The 22,105-nt window shown below is 43.0% G+C and overlaps 1 protein-coding gene across 2 annotated transcripts in view; it reads left to right on the top strand.

Moving 5' to 3' along the window:
* Nucleotides 1–16,204, top strand: part of st6galnac3 (ST6 (alpha-N-acetyl-neuraminyl-2,3-beta-galactosyl-1,3)-N-acetylgalactosaminide alpha-2,6-sialyltransferase 3) — a 36,458-nt gene extending 20,254 nt beyond the window's left edge. Inside the window, exons 4-5 of one of the 2 annotated variants that reach the window (XM_071924368.2) lie at nt 13,566–13,673; nt 16,015–16,204. In XM_071924368.2, coding sequence (XP_071780469.1) covers nt 13,566–13,673; nt 16,015–16,204 — 298 coding nt within the window. The remainder of the gene's footprint in view (nt 1–13,565; nt 13,674–16,014) is intronic. The other variant, XM_071924369.2, reaches the window with a different exon arrangement.
* Nucleotides 16,205–22,105: the final 5,901 nt, after the last annotated feature.

Below are 22,105 nucleotides of genomic sequence, written 5' to 3'. Positions count from 1 at the left end.
TATATGCTATATATACTGTATGTGTGTATAAATATAGTAGTATTTAATAGTAGTATTCAAGTATATGAAATAGTGGGATCCTGAAAACATAAAATATGATCAGTATTTGCAGAATATAATTGTAACAATGTGGAAAAACTGAAATCAAGTATGTGAATTTACAGCAATATAAATGGCAAATGTGTCTCCAGATACAGGCCATACATATGCACAGAAAGTGTTGAGATGTGTGAAGTAGCGGTGTAAAAAAAAAAAAAGCGATTCATGTGTTTCTGATTCTGACACATCATGCATGTTGCAGCCAGCAGACGATACACACTGTACTGGTGTGTGTGTGTGTGTGTGTGTGTGTGTGCGTGTGAGGAAGCTGGGAGTCGGCTGTGAAAGTGAAGAGCCTGAGAGCGAGTGAAATGTGGAACGCTGTGGTCAGGGATGAGACTGTTTTGCAGGTATACGCTGTAAATTTTTACCACTTGCTCTCCTCCCACTCCTCCCACTCTTTCCCTTTTTCTTTCCCCAAGCCAGTGTTTGACATTTTAAGTGCAGCAGGTGCAGAATTTTAAGTCTCTCACAGGCCGGGGCGGACTCGCTCTCTCCGTACGCCTCCTGGACCCTCTAACACAAACTTGAAACTTGAATAAGCGCCTCTCTGATGTCGAGGCTGACTAAAGACTCGCGACTCGGCCAATTACAGTTCTCTATGCTCACTGTACTGCGGGGCACAATCATAAATAATCTGCAAGATATGCCGAAACATAATATGCAAGATATGCAGAATGGTGGATGATTTTTAATGCACGGAGTGAAGCAACATTCATTCTGTGATGTCAAGTAACGCACTTTAATGGCGCGGGCCGGACGCTGATGGATCTCCTATCAGTGTCCAGAGGAAAAGAGAATAAGTGCAGCTGTAACGCTCCGTGCAGCATCAGCCGTAATGCGTTCTGTCAGCGATGCGCATGTTCTGTTATACGTTCAGCTCTCAAGTGGATGTGAACTAGTCACTTCAGATTATAGTTGTAGGACGCTGTGTGAAAAGGGAAGCAATCACCTCTTGGCAGCAGTATTAAAATCCGCTTGTAAAATTGTCAAGCCGTCATCTCCCAAACAGTGCAACGCCTGTTCTCAAGAGTTTCTCAGCCAGCGACAAATAATAATTCAGTCATTTGGCCCGACAAACAGGAGCTTTCGGATTCTTTTAAATCAGGAAAACCGGCTTTTTATTGCTTCGCATTTTGTTTTCGATTTTTTAAAGGCATTGACACACAAATCATCGTAATCCCAGTGAGAGACTTTCAGTGTCGTTTTTCTTGTGCGTCTGCAGAGCCGTGTGAAATGAGATGGTTTACTTTCTGGTCAGCTTTCAATGCAGCTCCCAAGGATTTCGGGGCCTTTCAAGTCTCAGTAATGTGGATGCTTGCCTCAGTAGAAGTTCTACCATATCATACTTTGTGTTCAGTAGTGTTATTTGATGTTCACTGCTCAGTATCTAAAACGCACCGATAATTACATCCTCTAAGATGTTACTATTTTGTAAATGAGGGACTCAAGAAACCTAATGTCGAGATTATTCTATAATGAGTTTTGCTTTTATGCCAATACTCATTTTGCCAGAGTACGGATCTCATTTTTCAAAATAGTAGATATCTCACGTTGGAATGAAACTCTACTCTATATATGGAAACAAAGACATATATGAGATCTGGCATTGAAATTTGTCAAATGAGTGGATGCATTACGTGTTAAAGAAAGAATAATCACTTCACTATTCTGCCTGTCACACCTTTCAAAGTGTTTTGATTTGCGTGCGGCACCATCTTTCATCTTCATAATGTAGTGTCACGAGCATGAACATGTGGAACCGTAAGCCTGCTGTAAAACCAGAAGCAGCGCCGCATTGTCAGAGCGAGAGGGTTTTACATATTAAGGTCATAACACATTTTCTTCTGAGCCGCCATAAATCTTCTTTACTGTAAGAGAGGACCCAGTGTGGCTTAAGCAGCACCCTGAGCAGCCGGGGGGAGCTTAATAGTTGTATGGTTATTGGACTTCTGCATGGGATTACTCCCTATTGTTCAGCTCTGCAAGGTGCGGCGCCAAGCTGGAGAGAGCTGCTCTAAATTATTCAGCACTACATCTGGGATTAATTGATTATTGAGCTTTAAATCAATGATAATCAGTAGTTCTGTGTGTAATTCTGGATGTTAGGTCTTTGTCTTGATCTCGGTCCCTAGAGAAATCTCTTAAGTTGGTCCTCATCTGTTTTGCTAATCCTTGCTTTTTCCTCCCTCGGTCTTGGACAGGCATCCCATTAGCATGTTGAATAGGCTGCGGAGCTCGTAGTGTGTGCCACTTACCTCAGACTCTTTTTCTGTTCCCTCTGTCTTTGTCCAGCTGTACTGCAACTTTTTTTTTTTTTTTATCAAAATGGCTTGCTTTTACCCAACCTATTCAAATTCCTGCTTTTTACTGGCCATTTTCTACTCGCTACTTTTTTTCTGCTGAATAAATCTTCATACAATGTTTATAGCTCTTGTGCCCGGAGACGGTGGCACTAACACTGCCAGGGTTACGGCTGTGTAGTAATGCGTGCACTTAATGTTTCTGGTTAATAATGGTTAAGACACACACACACAAACCTCCGGACCCACATCAGACGCTCATTTCCAAGACGCTATCTATCCATTTTGAAAAATATCTAAATTAGAATCCTCTCTCTTTTAGCAAAACAAATGCTGTTTACTCTTGGCAAAGTGTGTTAAGATCTTAGCGGATATTGATGGGATTCTTTCACTTGGGGCTGTGTGTTTTTCAGTGGAGCTAACAGGCCTATATAGAGTTATATCAAGATATCATTCTGTGAATTGCATGATGAATAAAACTATTGCATGGATCACCTGTGAAACTCACTTTGTCACCACGCTGAAGTCGATCGTAATTGCTATTGCAGGATACAAAACGGCCTTTCTTTCTTTCTATTTAGGGAGTATGGTTCGCTCAGTGGCCGGTCTTTAACTACTAATGATCTAAACTGTTCCAAAGAATTGAGGTTCGTTCATGGGACTACTTTTCGATTTTTCGAGTGTTTGTTTATGTTTTGCTGGTTTGCTCACTTATCCACTCAGATTTCATGTTTTATCGAGTCTGCAGAAGTTGCAGAAGCCTAACTTGAACTGAAGTTGAACTTGAATTCTAATCAGAGAATCGGGGAATTGCTCGGAGTCTGAAGGTTATCAGGCAGTCTGAGGCAGAAAACAAATGCAATGGGATGAAACTCCGGCTGGGCCATTCAGATTCTACTTGTTCTTTGAGGCACTTTTTGCGAAAGGCAAGAAGCCAAATAACCGCAGCGGCGGCAGCAGCAGCACATCTGAAGATGCACATTCACTTCAGGGAATTCGATGCATATTGTTAAATGCAAATGAAACTGAAATAAACAGGAATATTGATGGGATTCTTGAGATGTACAATAAGAGGAGGGAAAGTGAAAACTAAATAATCCCAATATTTCAGTGTGAAGTACTTCATATTGCATCCTACTTTGACCAGTTTGATTTTAGTGGAGCGGGGGAGGCTTTTGAAAAAATCTTTTTGTTATTGTTACTGCCTTTTCATCATAATGGAAGCTTTTAGAGCAGACCGATAAAAATTTGAACTCGCCCTTCATGCTGATTGTGTTTGAGTTAAAACGATGATGTTGTGGTTGTTGACAGATGACAGGTGGGTTGTGGGAAGGTTGCTGGTTGACAGGTGGCCTGTTGCCATGACACCACAGCACACACTCATTACCAGTTCACAAGTGCTACATGTGGCCAGCCCACTCTCATCTGAATATGTAGGGAGAGAGACCGGCGGTGCATACCTGATCGTTCTGCTAACACGGGGATATTTGCCACCTATAGGTGCTGTCTGGGAGGCGTGACGTCGACCCTTACTCTCCTTATGATTGGTTGTAACCTTAATGATGTAGCAATTAGACCGATATATCAGCAATATCAGCCTTTTATTACATATCGGATATCAGACAGTCAATATCGCCCACCTCTGATATGATGACACAAAAACAGTCCAAAAAACCTGCAATTAAATTAAATTTTCTTTGTTTTTACTTGTTCATTCAATTGTTTGATTATGTTTTTTGTAGATGAATTCTTCATTTAAAGAGCTAATGTACCCGGCCTTAAAGAGCGGCTTTAAGTCCCTAAAAGAATTTCATTTGTTTTGTTTTGTTTTGTTTTGTTATTTCATTTTCATTTGTTTCAGTGGAGAGTTTTAGTGTCACATGATGGGGTAAATGCTGTTTCAGAGGCTTTTCCACCCTGGTAAAGAATAAAATTCTGCGGGAAAGACTGAATACTTGTAACGTTCTGGCATGAAAATGGTCTTATTTAAAGATACTGAGTATTGGCACAAAATATTGGCGCAGAATATCAGCTATCGGTGACTTGAGTCTAAAAATATTGATATTGCTAAACCCTAGTAGGAGCTGAAGCTTATTGCTGTTGCACTCGTAAGTCGCTGAGGATTAAAGTGTCAGTTAAACGCCTAAAATACACCATAAAACATGCTGTGTGGTGCATTACGCTTCACTACTGAGCTGTTGTTGACTAAGCGGGCTTTGTCTTTTAAAATGAGATGCAAGGTTATGTAATCAGTTTGAAATATCTATCCAGTTGCTTCAAATGAAACGGGAGTGAAACTTCACTCTGAAGTTTGGCTGAGGGTGACTGAAGCAGGGAAATTATCTGTGGGCGGTAATTGTGTGAAACAACTATCAGCGCAGGCTTGCGGCAGACTGTTTTTGACTTTCACTCTCTTTTGAGTCATTTGAGTGCAGTCAGTTGAACTCAATTAAAAGAATAAATGGAAGTTATATTACAGCATCATACACACATCATTTTGCTCCTTTGAAAAAAAAAAAGAAAAGTTATCTTCTGTTCCCCAGGGCTATAGAAAATTAGGAATGTAATATTTTTTACTGTATCCAATTTTTTTAAAGGACTTCAGACAGGATCTTTTCATCAAAGGTAATGGCAGTAGCAAAGCTCTATTTTTAGGGATAAGCACAGAGCTAATTATGATTTATTCTCAGAGCTATATGCAGTACTGTAATGCATTTAATCTAACACTGAATGTTCCTGAATTATGAATTATAACAAGGGTGTAACGCTAAATAGGAACTAGGTATGGCAGAATCATACATTCATTTTGCTTGGGGGGGGAAGAGGATGCACGGCTCGCACGTTCACCTTAGACCTAGACTCAAAAAAAATGGATTAGGATGAGAGGGAGTTCTCTTTTGTTCTCCCCAGGTCTTCGCCTCACAGGCACGCGCTCGCTAGGGTGCTACGAAATTAATGAGAGAAAACTGCTGGGGTGGTGGTGAGCATAAAAGCGTCAGATCCCTCCTTCTTACACTGAGAGAATTATTAAAGTGCTGGGTGCCAGGCGGAGATGGGGAGATCAGTGCCAGGCCGCTCGCGCTGGGCTTCATGCATATCAGTGAGGGGGAAAAGGAGCGCCATAAGGATGCAAAGCACATACCGGAGGGGGGAAAAATATGTTTTTTTTGGCTCTCGCCGTTTAGCGCCATCTGGTCGGGCATTTGGGTGTTTCCGTTTTTTGTAAACACAACGGGAGAACAAATGCTTGGACTGCTGTCAAAAACTGTGAGTGTGGTGCAAGTTGGGATGATGGATGTTCTCCACATGCAGAGTGTCAGCGAACACAGGAGCTTGGCTCATGCTAACTGCACACACAGCCTACAGGGGGCAACATGTCAGAGATGAGGTGCTCAGGGGCAACAGCAGCACTTCATGTCATCCTGTCATGGATTTTACTTTTACTTTAGTATATTTCTAAAAAAAAATATAACAAGATAAAGACATAAGTATCTTCTCCTTTAACTCTATTAAAGGTGCTTCAGTCACACTTTATTATACTTTATACTTTACTTTGGATAGTCCAATCCTGATACTCAACTTACTATCAAGTGACTATCATGTGTCACTGAAACATCTACTGAGTTTCAGGTGCTACTCACAGTAGTGTGAAAGTTAGTTAATAGATATTCAGTGTCTAGGTTAGGTTTGGAGATTAAATGCTTGTAGCACTATTTGGTGCCAAGTATAAACAGGCACAGGCCTTTTCCCATATATCTCCCTGACACACATAAACAACCATACATGTGAGGAACTTTCCAGACTAAACAGACAAAAGCAAATAAGAAATAATAATGAGATCCAATAATAACAACAAAAAAGTTTTCCTAATGGAGCAGGAATGGCCTAATGATATATTCGTACAGATTACTATTTCCTAATCAAATACTGCACTGAATAGAGAATATTGATTAGTACTAATTCCTAACAGCTGTAGTAGAACCTTTTCAAATATTGAGTACAATAACTGTTAGTCGTCTTATAAAGATGTGCTTATGGATATGTTGTACTGATACGATATGTATACTCTATCAATACCAAGTAAAAAACTGAGCAAGCCTGAAAAGATGGTATTAATACTCTTACTAGTATATGAATACATTATCAAACATTGAGCATAAGTCTCCGAGCCATGAATACTGATGTGCTAAAACAGATTTGTACCAATATATATGAAAAATGCGCCTATACCCAGTATAAAATTGAGCTACAAAGATGGTACTAATAGTTTTACAGATACTACAGTGTTACAGGCTTGGAGAACAGGAGAGGAGAGCAAACAAGGGCAACACTGTTTCCCCATGTAACGGCTTGTCATAGATTTTTCCCTCATTTATCTTAAAAATGCTGTCACAGCGAGAGGTAACTGTTTTATTTTGAGGGCTGCAGCAATCATGTGACGTGACTTCAGTAAACTGCTCACTCCTCAGAGCTGCATTTCTTCTTAGTGGCTCTTCAGCTTCTTCAAGTTTTGTGTTTCAGTTTGTTCCTACTTGTGCGTCTGTGTGTCAGAGATTTCCTGCCAGTGACCATACCAGACATCAGAGTTTAATTCTGGTGAAAATAGGGTCTACAGCAGTGGTTCTCAACGTGGGGTCTGGGGACCGCCAGGGGTCCTTGAGGGGGTTCCACAGGGTCCCCAGCAAATTGATGAATTGTTAAACTTCACCATTATTTCATTTACACAATTAGAGAATGTAGAAGAATGACTGTTTTGATCATAGTTTCACTGTTATCTCTCTACCTGCAATACAGATAGTCATGGAATTCTGGACAAAATCATATCTAACAATAAAAATATTCTCAGATTTGCGTCCGAGAGACAAAATCTCATCAAATGGGGGTCCGTGGCTCTAATGTGGACTAAATTAGTGGTCCTTGATATGAAAAAGGTTGAGAATCACTGCTCTACAGCATCTGAAATAAGGGTGATGGGATGTTTTTTGCTGTTGCACGCCCACTTTAGCCTGATATGACAGGTGTATTTTTACCTAAAAATCTCGCTTAGGGCAGCCTTAAAGGTCCTGTAAATGTTTTCTTTTAACGCTGATGTTCGTGACGTCTGCCTCCCTAAATAGCTAGAAATTATACTTCACAAGCACAAAGTAGATGTCACGCCAAAACAAGCTCTCCCACTTGAGTAATGACGACGGCGTAGCTGAAAATTAAGAATATCACCATCAGCACATTCGGATGTTTCTCTGGGATACGGCGTGAAATGTTTGGAATACATCTCTGAGGTGCTGTGTCATTTTTTCCTGGTATCACGGTGCTGCAGGCGAACGGCGCTCCTCTGCCTCCCTCCTGGTCCCCACAGCCGCTGAAACGGAGCACAATTTAACACCGATGGCAGTGAGCTCGGTGTACCCAGGATTAGCTATTCAGCGGGTACTTCACTTTACTAAAAAAAATCCTCTGCGCTAAATGTCAGGGCAATGTCACAACTGTTTGGCTGTTGGCTGAGATGGGCGGCTGGGGCCCGTCCGCACGGGGAGTTCAGAGCCGCTCCGCTCCTCCGTCCGCTCGCGCTGCTCGTATTGACATATGCTTTAGGAGGACAACGAGGCCATTAACTCAGGGGAGAGAGGGGGGAAGGCAGGGAACAGAGGGTCAGGAGAGACAGCAGGGCAGAGGGAGGGATGGAGAGAGGGAGAGAGAGATGAGTGTGAACAGGACAGAGCAAGGGAAAGGGTCACTGGAGAGAGAGAGAGAGAGAGAGTGGATGGTGGATGGAGGGGTTGAAAAGAGATGGTGAATGCAGAGAGAGGGGTAGAGATTGAGTGTGAACAGGAAATAGCGAGAAAAAGGGTCGCTGGAGAGAAAGAGAGAGAGAGCAGAATGGTGGATAGAGGGGTTGAAAAGAGATGGTGAATACAGCGAGAGGAGTTGAGATTGAGTGTGAACAGGAAATAGCGAGAAAAGGGTAGCTGGAGAGAGAGAGAGAGAGAGAGAGAGGGAGAGAGAGTGATGGCGGACAGGGAAAGAGGGATGGGCGGAAAGTGATCGAGGCAAAGGGTCATTGGAGAGGAAGAGAGAGAGAGAGAGAGAGAAGCGGCTCAGAGAGGAATTACCCCGAGGCTTCCTGCTGACCTGGCATCATCCAAACAAAAGATGAGTTTTTTGGAGTGTTTCCTGCAGCCACATACGTCTTTTCTTCAAGGGGTACCGCTCCTCTCCCCCGGTTATTAATAGCGTCGCATAGTGGCGCCAAAGGTAAACAAACATTAACTCAGGGAAAGCAAATTGTCTTTTTGGTAATGCAGGTTGTGGAGGTCACTCACGATCCTTCTTATCGCCTCCCGGCAGAATTAAGAAACGGCTCAGCAAACCTACGCGGCCGCATTGCTCATTCCCATCATTAAAATAAATTGCCGTGCTCTGTGGTCTGTGTAAGAGAAGAAGTTTAAAAAAAAAAAACAAGAAAAAAAAACTCTCTTTTCACCCTGCGGCTCTGCTCAGAGTTTTGTCATTGTTTTGTCCCAGGGGCTTTTCAGCTGCTTCACAGGCAGAGGGAGAAACAATATGTTGTTCCTCTATAGAAAACTCACCCATGGGCAAAGTCAGCTCATCTCCTCGCCTGATGTTGTATGAGGCAATCAATTAAAGAAGACCGCAGTTATTTGCATCAGGCTACATCCGTGTGTCACGCCAGGAAGAGGAAATCACATGTCTGACAGCAGAAAGAGCCAGACAGACAGAGAGGCGGGGTGGGCGGTCTGTTGTTCATGTTTGGAGCTCAGATCAATGCGCGGCTTTTAAAGCAGTACGCCTAGTGGAGAAACCATCATTAAAAAGCCATTGTGTTTCCCCGGGATGGCTATATGGTGCGTTTGCCAGCCCAACAATATACCGCCGAGGCTCTGCCTGAGTGGCAATTTCTCTGAGCCAGAAGAGAAGAAGAGGGAGAGAGAGAGAGAGAAGGAGATAAAGAGTGAGATAGATGCTTGATATAATGCCCATCCTCCTCGGAGAGAGGAGGGAGACTTGGTTTGGCCTGATGAAAGGCTCTCTCTCCAGATTGTCTGTGAAGTCACTCGATGGAGGATGGATGACTTGGAGGGTCTGCTTCTCCAGTTCTCTCCACGCCGAGCAACACTGACCTTCATGAAGCAGTGGAAAGTTACTGCACTGCACTGATTGGATTACCATATATTAGTGTTTGAACTTAAAAAACAAGTTTAGATTAGTGTTACCCCTCAGCTGTGCATGATGAGAGCAGGTGCTGCTGTGTGTATACAGCAAAGCAGCATCATGCAGGTGTGACGCAGGTGGTATTACTATGTGAATACTTGCGTCTGTGTAATATTTGTATAATAATTAAGTGACGATTCAAGTATAACATTTTACAGCCAAGCCGATTTCCTGGCAAAGTAAAGAGACACTTCTCACAATAGAGTTGAGCTAAATTCCGCTAAGCGGTTTTGACAGGTGTCATATCATATTTGTGCGAGAGCACAGGCATTATAAAGCGCGGTTCGAATAAACCACTTCGTCAATGCGGATTTCTCTCACACATGGACAGCTCCCCTGCTGTGAATGTCAAGTGCGTGTTATTGAGCAGAGTCGGAGGTAGAGGAGTCTCTCCACCGCTCCTTAGCCTCTGGCACCCGGCAGGTAAAGCACAACAAGCTCCAGCTCAGTCAGACTTAGGGGATTATTTACTTAGACCCCGCTCAGAGTGTCTGACTTCATTTCTCAAACACCCTTCATTTCCCAGCGCCGGTAGCGCAGCAGCGTCCTCGAATGTCAGTCCCAATCACTCCTGCTTCACTTGTCTCAGGTTCACGTCGGAGAGAGCAAGAAAAAGAGGGATTTTGAAGTCTGTTTTTTTTTTTTTTTTCCATCCAGCCTCATCCATGCCCAAACACGCTTTATTATGTTTCATTTTTCAGCAACAGCGACAGAGGGGACTGAAAGAGAGTCCGTAAAAAGCCAGGCAACAGTCGGACCTCATGACACCTTTGTTTGCCTTCTTTAAATAAAGGACTGTGTTTTTCTCCTTTAACAAAACAAGCAAATTGCATTCTCTGTGTCCTCCGGCTCTGATTGTTATTTGTAGTCTGCTGAAGCTGCTTCACACCATGCCTTATCTTTCATTTAAATTGCCCACACAGTAACAACACAATTTCTGCAAAGTTGCCCTATTATAATTATCATAGGTAAACACATGTTGTTGACCTTGAATTTGTCAATCGTTCACTCTACATCTCCACTTCCACATATCTGCTTTGAAATGTTATTTATCAGGTCAGCAGATCCCACCCCCTTATTTATTCCAGCAAGCTTTTTTGCTCCGGGACATTCGGCACTCAACTAGAGATGTGGAGTGTGTTTGTGTATGTCTGTGTGTGTGTGTGTGTGTGTGTGTGTGTGTGTGTGTGCGTGTGTGTGACTGCTAGAGTGGCAAATGGCTAATGAATAATGCAGGGTAATAGTGATGTGTTGACAGCTCTGACGGCTGAGAGCTGCCGAGCTGTGTATCAGTGATAATGTGCCATTTCCCTTCTGTGCTACTCCACTCCCTTATTACAACAAATTGCCTTTTTTGTGATTTCACCTCCCCACAACCCCAGTGTTTGTGTGTGTGTGTGTGAGCGTGTTGGGCTGCCCAAACCAAAACCACACGCTGCACATCGGGCCCTGGACAGAAATGGATTCTGAAATGTTTTTGTTCAGTTTGGTTAACTAATTTGTTCTAAATCAATTTGAGCCTGTATCTGTCGTTTACGCTCATTGAGTAACCCTAATTATCATTAAAGGGGGATGAAACCCTAAATTCACTTTTTTCATCTCTTAATCAATGGGAAACTTGGCAGAGGCAACAAGAAAAAACGGGCAGGGCTTCCTTGCATGCAAAAAAATCACACCTGCCCACTTGGGTACCTGAATGCTGAATGCTATTTTGTTCTTGCCTGATATCAGACAGAATTGTCATCTCGTTACACTCCATTTCCATCTTCAGTCTGACATTGCCTTCACTCTAACCGATTTCCGTGGGGGAGGGGGATTCGATTTTCCCTAACCAATCACTAGAGACCAACGTATCCGCCTGAATCTAACGTCATTTTAAGTCGACACTGATGCGAAAAAAACATCTCCCCTTTGAATAAATGCCTTCAAAGCAGAGTGCTGTTCGGATTTCAAAGTAATTGGTACTTTGAATGGATTTAGAACAGCCTCGATAGCAGCGTCTACCTTGTCTACAGCGGTCGCCATTGTTGTTATTACTCCTCCTTGGTTCTGGTGCACAGCTCGACAATGCTTGACAACAGCTTGACAACAGCGTTAGTCCCGCCCGTGGTGCTGATTGGACCGATCATTTTTCAACCGAGAGAAACCGCTTCATGTCACGATGCCAGACCAGAAGCAGTCACCTCGGTGGAGTCGGCGGATTCAAAGGTCTGGACCCAGGCACATTTTGTTCTTGACTTTGGAAGATGTGCCACCTCTGTTCATTTTTGACATGTGGACGCAATTACTTCTACTAAAGGGATTTTTTTTTGCATGCAAGGAAGCCCTGCCTCTGTTTTTTCTTCTTTCCAATTTTGTGATGAAACACATGCATCCATGTTGTAATCGTGACAATACATTGCATAATGTCGTCTTCATGGATTTTATGTGCAAATCCTGTTTTTTTTTTACGGCAACTAGCAGTGGAAAATGTATTCTTGAAATGATGACATGTTAGCAGGTATTCCACATTCATCCATCATCAAGTTACCACCCCTAACTCCAAAGCCCCCACCCCCTCCACCCCATCCTCACCCCACCCCTAGCATGCATAAGCCCAGGTGCGTAGGGGGGCGTGACTCCACACTGTCATTCACACTCCGCCCTCATTGTAAGTCACTCTAGATAAACCTGAAATGTAAAAGCAGTGTAGATGTAAATTTAGCTCCCATGTTAAAATTGCCCCCCTTGCATATAATGATGCATGTTTTTGCATAATATTTTGCAGCAACTGTGGAATATATTCTAAGAGGCCAGGTCATAAGCCGCAGAATGCCAGTGTGTGTGTGTGTGTGTGTGTGTGTGTGTGTGTGTGTGTGTGGGAGTTTGCTTTATAATGCCTGTGCAACTAGGTCCCCTGTGTTTTCTCTCTCCATACAACCACAACCCAAAAAAGTCTATTCTTGTGACCCGGATGAAGGAAAGTTTGGTGTAAACGTTGCTCTTGGTTGGCCTGATGGGGGCGCTATAGTTAAAGGTCAAATTTTAAACTGGAAACGTGATATCCCAGACACCACTGGTCCGATTTTGACGAAACTTGGAGGGAAGATGCGTCATGGCATCCTGTTCTGGTGTTTCAAAGAAATTACGCTGATTAGCCTGATGTGTGTCCCATATATAAAGGTCAAAATTTCTAAATTTGAAGGGCCATAACTCCTACACTGTAAATCCAACTGACAAGAACCTTGCTACACAAATCCAGCCATACATTACTCGTCCAATTTTGACAAAACTTGAGATGATGCATTTGTGTTCAACACTGATTTGCCTGATGGTGACGGTGTAATTAAAGCTCAAACTTTCAAACTTTGAACTGCTACACCACTGATCCAGTGTTTATTAAACTTGAAAGCGTGATGCAGCTTGTTATTGATCGGCCCATGGGGCGCCTGCATCATTCAAGTTTACTGTTGCCTTGTGCTGTTGTGTTATACCATGGTGAGCTCTTCAGGAGTGTGTTCTCCTCATCTCTCTCAACCTTCAGACCAAGAACCACCTGCTGTCTCAAACTATTAATGCACACAATAGCAAGTCAGTCTTAACGTAATTGGATTGAGAACGAGAAAAAATAATTCTCATCTGAAATCTTCCGGTAAAACAGGGCCGTGTTGCTGTGCTGCGGATGCCTGTGTTATGCATTCACATTTACATTTTCGATCTTTAGCTGAGGCTCTTATCCGGAGCGACCTGCAGTGAGAGCAGCTCCAAGAATAATCTCAAATCCCAGATCACCAACATTACAAACAACCAAGAGTATGGAGAGCAAGGGTCAGAGCCACAGCGCCCCGAAAACAGATGTTAATGCAAATGATGTAGTATTTAGGTTGGGATTTTTTTTTTTTTTTTAATCCAAATGAATATCACACTATAAGAGCTGTCTTTGTGTGTTTGCAGGATCCAGTCTGGCTCCTACCTCAGTACTGGCTGGTTCACGCTCATCCTCGCCATGGACATGTGCAAAGAGATCCATATCTACGGCATGATAAATGACACCTACTGCAAGTAAGACACCAACTATCACCCCTCCGCACCGCCATGAAAAACACACACCTTCCTGCAAAACTCAGAAAACTAGATTCGCATTCACGGCAGCAGCCAGTCGTTCCCTCCTGTAACCATGGACTGCCCTGTTGGAATATATTTTCAATGCCACAGTTTGAATTTAATGGATGAATTTCTATGCAGAAATCCATATTGGGTTCCCTGTGCCGTGAATACCATTATGTTTCCCTGCCTAGAATACCCAGCAGGTTGCTGGCGCAGAATCTCCGGCGCTGCGGGTGGCTGGACTGCAGCACCCTATTTCTCCTCTCCTTAGAAGTTTTATTTGTATATTGGCCTGGCATCTTCTTTCTGACTCCAGGGTGAGTGATTACTGTGTTGGCTGTGGGGCCGTAGGAGGGATGACAAACAAGATGTTGTTGCTCCGGGCTCGGCTGCTCATTCTCAAGGCATCTCAGCCGTAATCGAAGCCGGCGCTGCTCCCTCCGTCTCCCCACCGCTCTTACAACTCAACCTGAGCTCTCCCTATCCCCCCCGAATCAAACACTTTTACCTAATGCGCGGTGAAAATCCTGCCTTTTATCCATCCCGTGTTCCCCGTGCGCAGCGGGAGTTAAAAAAAAAAATAGCGGCAGCCACATCATAGAGAGGAGTGATAATTCAAGCAGCAAGGGGGATTTTATGATTCAGTGAGGCAGTTAAGGGGCGGTGCGCTCTCGCTGCCTTTCTCTCACTCATTTTCTTCCCTCCTGCGAGAGACAACAGGATATTGTGTTTCATTGAGTTTCTCAGCGGCCAATTTTAGAGTCGCACAAAGTACTGGAGGCAGCGGATTGCGCCGGTACGACAGGAAGCCATCTTTTGTGTTACGATGTTCTATGGCTTTGTCAGAATTGACCTCGGCAGTTTTGTGGTAATGGAGATTCAACAGGTGGCGCAGAGAGGGTGAAATTGAATTTATTTGTTAACACTGGTGCGCGCCGCTGTGTGACACAGAGAAGAGAAGCGGTGCTTGGGCCGTGTATTAAGCTGGCAGACAGCCACAGCCGCTCTGTGGGCTTTTCGCTCTGGACCCACTGGCTGCTTGTTATGATGGCTGCTTCTCCTCTGTTTTTGTTCATTCTCCAAATGAAATTGTTACACAAGTCATCCTCACATAAAGCTGTCATTTGTTATTAGAGAATAACCGAGGAGTGCACAGTGAATCTATTCTACTGCTGTGTCTCTCGTCCTCTCTCTTTATCGATCGCTCTCATTCTTTCAAATGGTTTGAAGATGCAAACTGTAAATATAGAGCGACTCAGATCATGTACTTAAGGTTGGAATGGTTTAAAGGTGCCATACATCAGTTTTCATAGTTGTCTGTTTAGACTATGGCTCAGGACACATACAATGTTCCTCATGGTGTTTTGCAAATAAATGTTGTTTAGTTTAAAGGGTATTTATGAAATAAGGTGGAAGACTAAGTCCTGATAGGTGGAACAGTCACAATACTGGAACCTGATTGGCTGACAGCAGCAGTTCGTCTGATTCAAATGAGGCAAACTTGCTAATTTGAGTTTGCCACAGGCAGTGTCAGTTCAAAGCTGCAAACTGGCTGATTGGAGGGATTTTAGTTTGTGTAGCTTAATAGTTTCGATAATAGTTTTGCGAGCTGAGCCAATCAAGACCAAGTCCAGTTGTGATGCATTGACTGGAGATTGTCCCAAACTGCCTGTAAAATAGATGAATTTTTGAAAATGCAATAACTACACAAACAAAATAAACTTTTAACAATATATTATCATATTACTTATATGAACATATATTATATGTTCATATAAATAGAAGAAAATCTGAACTCTGTTTAACTCTCTAGGGCCTCTTTAAACTGATATTGCACATAGAGTACAAAAGCAATTTTCAGCATGTCCATGTGTCTAGCTTGAATCAACATTTGAGTTACTTTTCAACACAGCATATATAATCATATCAAAATGTATAGATGGAGCATATATATGGATCATATATATTTATATAAACAATATGTAACAGAGTCATTTATCATTCTATATTTTGTTTTCTGCATTGTATACGTTTGCTTTGGCAACATGTACTCTGGTATTTCATGCCAATAAAGATATTTTTGAATTGAATTGAATTGAATATGTTGTCATTGACATGTTGGGTTTAAAAAGCAGTACAAACGTGTGTTGCCACAAACTAGACTGAACTAGTAAGTGGCACATCCTTTTGAAGAGTAGCTACATGAATAACCTCTCTCTCTCTCTCTTTCTCTCTCTCTCTCTCTCTCTCCCTCTCTCTCCCTCTCTCTCTCTCTCTGTCCCTCTCTCTCCATCAGGTCGGAGGGCTACAGAAAGGTCCCCTACCACTACTATGAGGCAGGCAGTCGGGATGAGTGCGCGGAATACCTCCTTCATGAGAGCGCCCCCTACGGCGGGCACCGCTTCATCACGGAGAAGGCCGTGTTCGCCAAGTGGGCCAAGACTCACGCCATCAAGTTCTTCAACCCGCCCTGGCAGCTGTCGTGACCCCGGCTGGACCAATCCGGAAACGCCACATCATCATCCAGGGACTAGCCAAATCTCACACTCTCGGCGCGTTCCCCTCTTGTGGTCTGAACGCGTGCAAGTATTCATTTCTGCACAAGCTCCACTCCATATCCATTCATTAACCATTTTTAGGTTGAGGGTTGCTTGTCCAGTCCTGATTGGTTAATGTCCAGGTTTGGAGGTGGAGCCAGGCAGTTCCTGATTTGACAATGGCCATTCAATCAGTCAAACTTGCCTGTTAAAGTAACGGGCAACCTGGAAGGCAATGAGAAATCTCCAGCTTCTTGAATATTTTGTTTTCTTTCTTTTCTTGAATTTGAGCGCTGATGGAAGTGCACAGCGTCGTACTGCGAATGAGGCTGCAAATTGACAAATCGATCCACTTGCTGCTCTGTGAGTCTAGCAAAGGATGCCTTGAAGACCGACTATAGAAGGGAGAAAACATGAAGGAAAAACAACCGTCCGTCAACTCGCAGTGACCTCACCGCCTCAGATGTCCGCCAGCGCTGTATATCGCAGAGGCTGAATTCAAACTCATTTTCAAGACTTTTTGCTGGAGAACAGCCCAGCCGCTGCACAGATAGTCACGTTGACGTCTGACAGGCTCCCTCACTCTGTTTCCTGTGCGTGTCTGTCTCCTGTCAAGCTGTAATTAATCTATAATAAGTATCATTCAGGCCTTCATCTTTGACTGAGGGAGTTTTGCAGGCAGATGCTCTGTCAGTTTCAATTTGCTTTCCTCTGTCTATCAAACAAGCTTCAGCAAACAAGGTCATTTGAAAAGCATCAGAAGCAAACAGAATTAATGTTTATATCAGAATTCAGTCAAGACTCTTAATCCAAGGGGGGTTTTAGTCGGAGGTGTAAATCTGCTTTTTCCCACCAATTCCACTTTTCATCATTTCGCTATGTGTGTGCAGACTCACCCAATTTGAGGATGTCAGCTTTTTCTTTTTTAATGCTGTGAAATGGAGTTGTAAGAGACACATTCTGGCATCGGCTTGATGCCCGGGACGCTCGGTCGCTAATTTATTCTATAGCACAGAGAGATAAGTTCCTAACACTCTCATTGTGTGCCATTGTTTGACAATGTGAGCATCACAGCACATAGAGCAATGTGCAATTAGAAATTCCATCCTTATGGACGGAGTTAAGTCATTTGTGACCCCGCGGAGGGAGAGATTTATGTGTGCAGTGAAACCGTTTGAAGTTAATTGCGTTCTATTATCATTTGTGCCTCCGATATACTCTGCAGTTCATTGTATAGAGACAGAGGACGATGCACGAGTTCCTCTCTCTCTCTCTCACTCATCTTCTCATTCAGTGTTGTGCCTCTACGTATACAGTATCACTGTGTGAACACATCTTCCCATTTGTCTTTGGACGTGACATGCATGTCTCCAGGTTCGGGCCATTACATTTGAATGCAGCTCTTTCAGGACAGTGTCGGTGAGGAATAATCAATGAAGCGCTGAAGTGTATTGGATCTGCGGACGGCCGAGACAGACTGGCTGTGTGAACTGTGACCGTGACTCCCGCCTCCCCCCCAAATCCCCAATCCCCATCCCCCCCCCAGGCTGTGATTAGTCTCCTGGTCCGCAGCTCGGCCCAGAGGGGAGGAGTGGAGGGATTCAAAGACTTGTAATTCAGGCGACTTGATGCAGCGGGTCGCTGACTACTGTAACACGCTGCAGCCGAGTATCTGAATCTCACCTCCACCACGGTGTATTTTGCTGTTTACTATCACTCACCACATAACCGCTCCGTTTTAGGCTTTTTCTCATGTTGTCAGCTGCATGTTTTTCGTTGCTAGGTCTCTTAATGCTGTAATCCAGAGGCTGCCTTCACATCGAGAACGGAAAAAATCTGAGTTTTATCTCTTTGCGGCACAGATCTTACCCTCTCTCGGCTTTTCAAACAGAAATCGTTGCATAGCCATCCGCTTTTTTAACATGGGGATTATTTGCCACTTGACCACCATGAAAACCATAATATTACTACTACTACCATTTAACACGTATGTGAACAGATTCATCAACAGATCCCACTTTTAAGACAACAAAGCATCCTGGGTCCGTCGTCATTTTGCACTAAAATTTGTATTTCAAAATAAAACTAGGTTTCCCAAATAGGAATTATCTCTCGTCAATGGTATTCCTCTGCTATGTTTTTCGTAAAAATGCTGTTCAGTGAACCCACACTCAGTTGAAAATCACAGTAGCAGCATCTGTTGTTGAATCTGTTCACCAACGTGTTAAATGTAAGTTTTCAGGTTATTTTCGTGGCCTCATTCAAATTAATGGGAAGGAAAAATCAGAACGCTACAAACTCGTCCAGCTGCATCTGATCTTGGCGAGCAGTTTATATTCTGGTTTTCATGGCGGTCAAGTGCCGAATAACCCCCACCAGTAGCTGTTTGTCCTGTTGTCACCTGCTCTCTCATTGTGAGTCAATCTGGATGATAAAAGCATCAGCAAAATGTAAAAATGTCCTGCTTTAGATTCGTCCCAGTGCAGCTGAATGGGTAGAGCGTGGCAGAAACAGTGGCAGGGTCAGGGGTTCGATTCCCACCGGGACGACGCACGCTGAAGAGACATGAGAGGGCTGGAACATCATGGAATATGATTTTCCCTGTTTAGACAGCCATGAGAAGATGAGATCTGGGTCAGGAAGTGTTTGAAAATCTTTTCTTTTTTTTTCCAGTTCCTGTGGGAAAACAGCCGTAGATACTGAATCTATGATTTCATATAGCATGCATTTTATATGATTAATGTAGATCTTTTCATACATTTCTACTCAGCTTTTGATTGTGCAATCATCTGGCAGCTGTGCACCAATCAGTTTTGCGGCTACCATCCATCCCCCATAATGATAAAGTACTTCACACCAGAGGAAGAAATGAACTTTTTCAGACGGCATTTTTTGCACCCTTGATCTTAGTTTTTAGGGGCATTGTGGTCAATTTTATTGAACTATGAAATAATACATTTGCATTGCTTATTGGCAAATACATAAATTTAATATAATATACATTTGTGCCACTAAGATTTGATTTAAATTCTTTACCCACTGCTGGAAACTGGCAGCAGGCCTTACAGAAGATCATGGTGATGTTTTCCCCTCTCTGTGTCCAGACTGTTCATCTTCCATCCCTCAATCGAGTTTTTTGCAATATTGGTTGTTTTATTTTTTTGTTGATGCAGTGGTTTGTGTGCGGCGTTCACTCCTACTGCTGGCTGCATCGTGCCAATATTTTGCTTCAGGCTGCGTACTCGCTTGTTTTCTGATCAAAAACTGCTCCGTTTTTCTCACCCAGAACACACTGGAAAGAATTGGCCAGTCATCAGCTCCCATGAATCACCTGTGGTGGCCCTCGGGGGACAGTAGTCTCAACAAATTACTCAACAAATAAAATGTGAACAGGGTGAAATGCAAAAAAGGGCGCTCTTAATTATCAGGGGCTATTTTTGCCCCTTCGTTTTTAATTTCATGGGCATTTTGTGAACTTTAAAGGACATTTTTGACCCTTACTCCACAGCCTGAACTGATCCAGGACTTAAACCGGTCAAACCTTGGCTAATGTAGCGTTTCGAGTACTGCAGTATGAAGTATTTAGACCGGCAAAGTGGGTGTTACAGCCAGATCCATACCACCGTCGGTCTTATTTTCCTCTCCTTTCTCTTCCTCCCTCTCCTGACTGAAATGTAGCTGGTAATGATTTCATCCATCCTCAAACCTGAAGCGGAGTTTTATCTTTACCTGTCCCGTGCTGTATATATGCAAATGGCAAAAAAAAAAAAAACAGTAGCATTGCTTGTGCGGCTTGGCAACTGAAGTGTCAGCGGAATGGCTCCAATTGTATGCCGCTGTATAACGTTACGTTTAAAGCAAATTGAAGTTCACTTCCCTAAAAACAGAGATCGGCGAGAAAAGAAAACAGAGTTGTGATTAGAAGGTCTGGGTGTTGAGGCCAGTGGAACAAAGCTGTGAATTACAATGTCCTTCACCGTTAAGACACTTGCATTATTTTGGCGCGATCAGTAGAGGTAATTACTATCTATTTTTGAGGTGAGAGATCAGATTCAAAAGAACTGGTCTGGTTTCCCTTAGAAATCCCTTCAGTTCAGTATGTAGCATTTTCCCCCCATTTCCCTCCAGACTGTTGTTCTCGTTGCCATTTTCTCAAACGACTCAAGTGCTTTCTTACCTTGAAAAAAAATGTTTGTTTCCATGTCCATGTCTTAACTTTTTTCTTTTTTTTGTGTGGTAAAGCACTTTCCTTTTTCATTTTCAAGTCAAGTGTCCTTGTGAAGCATGTAACCATGAGTGTGGTTGAGGTTTATAGAATGTAATATAACACTGAGGTTGTTATTGTCACAGAAAAGTTGTTTCTGACAACAGCTAACACACTCCTCTTTACCCGCGGTGAAATAACATTCTCCAAATGCTGCATGGATCGTTGCAGGATTGAATGACTCTTCTCAAATGTACATTTTCTTAAAAAAATAAGAGCAGTAATTATATGTAACGTCCTGTTGTTTGCTGTTCACTCTAAGCATTATGTCAAATTTGTTGTATTTGTGAATGCTTTTATTTTTGGATGGAGTCTGTCTTCTGTGTCTTTTGTTTTTTCTGTGGGGAGATTAACGAAAATCTCAAACCGCTCATGTGATTTAACTCCTTCTTAAAACCAGAGTAAGCAGTGTGAGAACATGAGAAACTCTGTGAATTGTGTTCATGCTATATGAATACAGCCCGAGCTCAGCTGACCTCTCAATTGTGGGATCTCATGAGATTTTTAAAACATCAATGATGGAGCGGAGATGTGCTGCGTTGAGACAGTTCTCTGGAGTTCAGGTGGGCGTAAGAGGTTTTTATGTAACCTTTGCATACTAACAAGAGTATGAAATAGTAATGCCCACATGGTTCATGGCTTTTATGCCGGAGTAATGAATAAAGTATCAAGATAGAAAATTAAATGTGGGTCGGCGAGCTGAGCCTGTCTCATTTCATGCCCTGGTGCCGGACATGTTTTCAGCTCCAGCACTAACTTCAGATGCGGTTGGCCGGGGTTTATTTTAATCGCGTAACACTTCACTCTCATTTAAAAAAAAATTAATCACTAACTGCCATGCAGTTCCCAGGAGGATGCCAAGTATTGCCTTTTGTGGCATTTATCAAAGTGTTTCACTGCACAGGGAAAAAAAGACTGTAAAGGAAAAGTGGGCTAGGCTAATGGTATTACTTCCCCTTCGCTTTAGTTAAATTAATTGTTAGTTTGAGATGTTGTCTGCCGGAGTTGACCGCCATCAAAACAATTTCCCCGGCCCTGCAGTGGTGATTCAATTATGGCAGCTGAGTCGCATCGTCAAAACATGAGCACAGTCCAGCTCCGCTCAGCTCAGTCGGTGAAGACTCTGCCAAATGCATCTTACAGCCGAGGTGTCAGGCGTCCACACAGTCAGAGTGACATACAGTAGTAGAGAGTTATTCAGGAGCCGCATCAAATCATCAGGCTCCTCAGTCATGTTTATGAATGCTGTCGACAGTACAATGACATGGCTGATGTATTAACTAATAACTAAATAGCTGCGAGCGTGCCTCCAAACTCCATTCATTTGTCATCATGGGTGGAGTCGCAGAGACAGAGAGCAATGAGAGTAATGGACATGATGTAATTTCCACAAGCTTACAACAATAGAGAAACTAATGAGCCATTGGCTAAATGGAAAAAACTAGTAAACTTTCCACTCTGCCTTACCTTGGAGAGGAAAAATCCTCCCACTTCACTTCCGTTACCTTGACTGTGTTAGACCTCAGTTAGATTCTGCCTGCCCCCACTATTTACCTTATTTTTTATCATTTTTGTTTCGCCGGCAG

Source organism: Centroberyx gerrardi, chromosome 13 (assembly GCF_048128805.1).
Source record: "Centroberyx gerrardi isolate f3 chromosome 13, fCenGer3.hap1.cur.20231027, whole genome shotgun sequence".
Taxonomy (NCBI): domain Eukaryota; kingdom Metazoa; phylum Chordata; class Actinopteri; order Beryciformes; family Berycidae; genus Centroberyx; species Centroberyx gerrardi.
This window is presented reverse-complemented; position numbering and strand designations above follow the sequence as displayed.